This window comes from Arachis hypogaea, chromosome 20 (assembly GCF_003086295.3).
Source record: "Arachis hypogaea cultivar Tifrunner chromosome 20, arahy.Tifrunner.gnm2.J5K5, whole genome shotgun sequence".
Classification (NCBI taxonomy): Eukaryota; Viridiplantae; Streptophyta; class Magnoliopsida; order Fabales; family Fabaceae; genus Arachis; species Arachis hypogaea.
Window position 1 is genome coordinate 133,184,067 of NC_092055.1, and position 5,499 is coordinate 133,189,565.

The 5,499-nt window shown below is 28.0% G+C and overlaps 1 protein-coding gene across 2 annotated transcripts; it reads right to left on the minus strand.

The window, feature by feature from the left end:
* Nucleotides 1-478: 478 nt before the first annotated feature.
* On the minus strand, nucleotides 479-3,480 carry LOC112784360 (homeobox-leucine zipper protein HAT7). Of its 2 annotated transcripts, none has more exons than XM_025827537.3 (3): nucleotides 3,074-3,480; nucleotides 2,553-2,983; nucleotides 479-1,215 (listed from the first exon to the last, which is right to left on the minus strand). In XM_025827537.3, the coding sequence occupies exons 1-3, from the start codon at nucleotides 3,204-3,206 to the stop codon at nucleotides 820-822; spliced, it is 960 nt and encodes a 319-aa protein (XP_025683322.1). In that variant the 5' UTR covers nucleotides 3,207-3,480; the 3' UTR covers nucleotides 479-819. The 2 variants fall into 2 exon arrangements, with proteins under 2 accessions (XP_025683322.1, XP_025683323.1); XM_025827538.3 differs by having other exon boundaries at nucleotides 2,553-2,980; nucleotides 3,074-3,428.
* Nucleotides 3,481-5,499: the final 2,019 nt, after the last annotated feature.

Below are 5,499 nucleotides of genomic sequence, written 5' to 3' on the forward strand. Positions count from 1 at the left end.
AACCCCACCTTTTCCATGCAATTCCCCCCCCCCCCCCCCAATCCATTAAATTATATCATCATTCCAAATAATAATAATAATGGACTAGATAGTCACTCTTTGATAATATCACTTTTTTTGAAAAAAAAAATCATATAAAATATAATTAAAAAATATTATGTGTAAATCATTTGTAAAGTAATAATAATAATAATAATAATAATAATAATAATAATAATAACTTCTTAAAGAATGCAAACAGAGAATCATATTCAAATTTATTTGTGGCCCATACTACATGCCAGTGCTGGAAACCCACTAATTAGGGGCTATAGTATATCTTAAACCTTATATAATGATTAATTATTTATATGAAGAAGATATTAAAATTAACATTGATTTATTATATATACGGTGTATTCCATCCTATCCAAACTATAGCAAAATAATATTTATTTTGCAATAATAGAGTAATAATTATTAAAGTGTGATGATGAAATGGGAAAGAAGTAGTTGCACTATATACTGAAAGTACACCACTTAAGTAGATTTGTTCAAACTTTATACATACACCAATAATCTACATTATCATCATAAGCATAAATTGCAAAAAAGAAACTGATACTTTGGTAGAAAAACAAAAAATAAATAACTTGATCTAAGCCTAATGATCTTTCTTTTGATCTCATCATCATGAAATTTCACCCTTACATAATAACGGTTCTAAATTGCAATATTGCCATTGCAGTTGTGGCAGTTTAAAACCATGCATGTATATATATAAATTAATTAATAATGTCCAAAATCATTTTCTTAATTCAATAAGAATATATATAGTGTTCAATGAAAATGGTGGTGATTCTCAGTAGTAGGCCATGGCCAAAAATTCTGGTGCTGCTCATCAATGTTGTGGAACATGTTGCAAAAGCCTTCATCTTGAAGATCTGATCTTGAAGAAGATGAACATTGAAGAAGCTGTGTTATGCTTGCTGGCTTAAGAGAATTATTTGGTAGAACAAGACTTTTATTATTATTATTATTATTATTATTGTTATTATTATTATTATTATGAGAAGAAGACACTGGACTATTCATCACTGGTGTTCTTGAAAGATCCAAGTTCATATCTGAGCTATTATCACTTCCATTGTTGCTCCAAGAACCCTCATTTTCTTTCTTTAGGGTAATCATTGTTCCATTTTCACACCATTCCCTACTACCCTTTAGAGCTTCTAGCTGCAAATTCATAAACACCATTACAAATAAAGTAAACATAAAAAATACTATATACACGTCAAAAATAATTATTAAAACAAGTAATGTGTATTTATGTATAAATATAGTTATTTATATTTTTAATTTATTTTTATATTAACAATTAATTTAATAATTTTTTATATGTACACTTAATATATAGCTATTTCATAATATATAAAACCTAGCCATGGTTTTAAATGATTAAAAAACCGCAGATAAAAAAGTAATAACATTGCAAAAACCGAATTAATAATAATAATGATTATATTTTAGTTCTATTTCCCATGTGGAGAGCTCCAGCCCAACGACTTTTATTTTTATTTTTATTTTTTTTATTATTACTAATGAATATATAGCATAGTTGGAATCTAACTATGGCAGAGACTCAGAGGATTCAATAGAAAAAGAGAAACAAAGATTACTATTAAAATGTAGTTCTGATTTCTGGGTTCTGACACTGCCACACACATACACTGTGTATAAATTGTACTCTTCATAAGAATGATCAACTAACAATCAAGCACACACTTGATGATGGAATCAGTTACTTTATAAATCAACTATGTGTATGATGTGAACATATATAATTCAATCAATAAAATCAAGTTCATCAAGTTATATATATAAAGAAATTTTTTTTTTCTAAACGGGAAAAAAAGAGTATTAATAGCTTACTTTTCTTCAAACATAAAATCATCCATCTACATATATTATAAAATCCTTAGTTTTTCTGAAATAACAAATATAATATAGCAATTAGAAATGAAAAAGAGAAGTCTGATTATTATTATTGTTATTGAAATAATAAAAAGAAACACATAGAATAAAAAAACATTTTGATTGAAGCCTCAGAACTCAATGATTGAGTAATTGAATCAAAGATCAAAGACACAAACCAATTATTCAAAATGGTACGAACTCATTCCAAACCAAGATCCGAAGAGGTTTTCAAGTACCTCTGGCCTTTTCCGAAACCAATTTAATGCATTAAAAGAAATATCTATCTACTATTGAAAATCATAACAGTAATAATGCTACTTCACCAGAATAAAAAATAAAAATAATACTATTCCACCAAAAAAATGAAATCCAATACATCATGGTAATAATAAATTCTAGATTTAAATTAAACAAGAATATTGTCAGTAAAAACTAAAAAGATCGATGAAATTTCTCAAAATACAAGAATTTTTAGCAAAAAATTATCAAAATTTACTGAAAATTAAAAAATATTTTATAAACAAACTCTACATGTATCATGATTCAAAATTGTTAAGACATATGAATGATTTTATCTATAACATTTATATTATTACCTCAGCGTGGAGCTTCTGATTCTGCGTTTTGAGGGAGTCGTTATCGGCCTTAACGGCATCAAACTGCTTCTTGAGGACCTCATACTCCTTCTCGAGCTGCTTGGTCTTCCACCTTGCACGGCGGTTCTGGAACCAAATGGCGATCTGGCGCGGCTGAAGCCCAAGGGCTTTGGCCAGCTGCATTTTGCGCTCGGGGTCGAGCTTGTTGCCGGCCTCGAAGCTCTTCTCCAGAGCCTTCACCTGCTCCATGCCGAGCCTCTTCTTCTTCTCCCCGATTTGGGATCCGTCGTCGGAGAGCTCATCGTCTCCGTGCAGTAGCGCTAACTCGTCAGCGCCGGCGCCGCCGCCACAGTTCTTGGTGGTGTCTATGCCTGAAAACGACATGGATCGCTTCATCCAAGAGCCTCCACCGCTACCACCACCTCCTCCTGCTGGAATTACAACAACATAAAAACATGTAACCGAAAAACGCGGGAAATTGAAATTAAAGAAGTTAGTTAGAGAAGTTGGTTAGAAATTACCTGGAAAGTGGTGGTGGTGAGGCGGGAAAGAGGGGAAGGCGGGGGCTGAAGGAGGAGTTGTACGGAGAGGGTGATGTTGTGGTTGTTGATGATCATGATGGAAGATGAAAGAGTGAGAAGGAGGGAACGCCATGTATGATTGTTATTGATTCATGCAATTTGTGGCGGTGATGAGATGGATTTGAAGGGATGGGACTTTGGTTTGGCTCTCACTCTCATGCTTCACAGAGGTTTCAGAAAGAGAAAGAGAGAGAGAGAGAGAAGAATAAGTCTATTGCATCCCAAATATTGGACCCCTTTTCACTGCCCATCCTGCCACCCCTCTATGCTACTCATACATATCCCAATTTCTCTCACTTTCTTTCTTTCTTTTTAAAAAAAATATATGCACATAATAAATTAAAATTAAGAGAAAGTCTAGGAGTCAGCAATTTTATTAAAATTTGGCTAATACTTAACTATCAAAAATAAAACGAATAATCATACACTGTTGAATATAATTTTTTACCATTAAATACACTTATAATAACTAATTGATAGCTATATATCATTATTTCTATTGCCCCTAACACTCCTCATAAATTAAATTGAAATTAATGTCAAATTTGTTAGAGTCCTCGTCAAGTCATTTTTTCTAGATTTTTTTCAATCACCTTGGATAGATATTAAAAATAATTATCAATTTAATTTTTTATATAAAATATATAGTAATTAATTTTTTCTGTAATAATATTTTTTATTTTTTTTTATTTTATGCTAAGTTTTTTACAGATAATAAAAATAATCATGTTTAAATCATAAAAAATTCTAATAATACTATAATTATATAATTATTAACAGTAGTCTTGTGTTTGATTAATTTTTGAGAATGAAAAATATCTGTCTAAGAGACTTAAGTGTGCAATATTCTAAAATCATTTAATTAGATTAATTTAGTTAATTTTTTCATAATTCTCTGGCATTATATTCTTTTAAAATTGGAGGATAATAAATTGTTGTTTTTTGTATTATTATATTACTATAAAATCACTTAGCTTCTTCTAAAAATTTAAATTCATAAAAAAAATAACATGAATAATTATATCTCTGACACTTTCTTTTAAATAAAAGTCTCTTTTAAATTTGTATGAATTTTTTGCATAGCATTTTTTTCTTTAATTTGTCTCTATTTTTTTTTCTTTTAGATTCGCTAAAGATCAAACTCTAAATTTTTCAGACGTAGAGCTTTAATATTATGAAATCACTCCTTCTAAAAGTTTAAATTAATAAAAAAAATAAAATAAATAATTATATTTTTAACATATATATAATAATTTTATTTTGTATATTTTTAAACATAACTTAGTGACAACTTAAAGACTTTAACCAATACAATCAATAGTTAAAATTCGTACAAAATTTATTTTTTACAACACTATTAAATGTATTTAAAAATTATGCAATATTTCTTAAGCTTTATATTGTTATGAGAATAAGAATAATGTAATAAATTAACTATTTTCATTTTAATTAAGATAAGATACTCTAAATTCAAATAAAATTAAATAACAATTGCTTAAGAATTTTATAATAGAATCTGATGATCCATAAGATTAAAAAAAATGTAAATCAAAGGAGGAATTTACTTACACAATAAGAGGAGCTAGGAATATAATATATTCTTTATGTATGAAATAATAATCAATGTAATGCGAGATTAATTAAGATGCATGACAGGTTTATAATCTCATATTCGATGGTTTTAGATTCAATCTTTTTTTCGTTAAAAAATATATCTCAAATAAAACATGAAAAAGATCCAAATATATAAGTGAAAAACCAAAAGAAGAATATTAGGAGATCAACATTTTTAGTAGTAAAAAAATATTTAATATTAATTCAAATGCAAAATAGATAAAAAAAAAAATGACATCTGACATTTCTCAAACCAAAAAGACTTGTCCAAATCATCTTTATATACAAGTATACAAGATTTATATTTTATGTATGCTTGGGATGAAAAGTTTTAGAGAAAAAGATAAGGAGGGCACAATTTTAATTTTTTATCTAAGCTAATTAATATTCTCTACTTAAAAAAATAAAAATGAAAGGAATATTACATTAAGAACTTTCTGCATAATATTTTGTTTTTCAAAATTTTAATTTACTGTGAAGGAAATGATTGCAATAATAATTCTGTGTTACCAATTAGCGAGCATTAAATAATGATATAATAATGTATATGTAAATTATTAATTAATATTGCATTGGAGTGTTGGAGATATCTACGCTTATATCAGATAAGTTAGAGTCCACATGAAAATGAAAAATTGGTTGAAACTCATCAATGATAGATTCGCTTAATGAAGTTCCGGGCCACACAAAGCAATTTTATAATATATAGAATTTTTGGCATTTTATTGCTCAGCATAGCCTGGAAAAATAAG

Coding starts and splice junctions, on each gene's coding strand:
- LOC112784360 (XM_025827537.3), bottom strand. CDS start 3,206: ATGGCGTTCCCTCCTTCTCACTCTTTCATCTTCCATCATGATCATCAA. Junction 2,984..3,073: donor TCACCACCACCACTTTCCAG/GTAATTTCTAAC, acceptor TTGTAATTCCAG/CAGGAGGAGGTGGTGGTAGC. Junction 1,216..2,552: donor ATCAGAAGCTCCACGCTGAG/GTAATAATATAA, acceptor ATGAATTTGCAG/CTAGAAGCTCTAAAGGGTAG.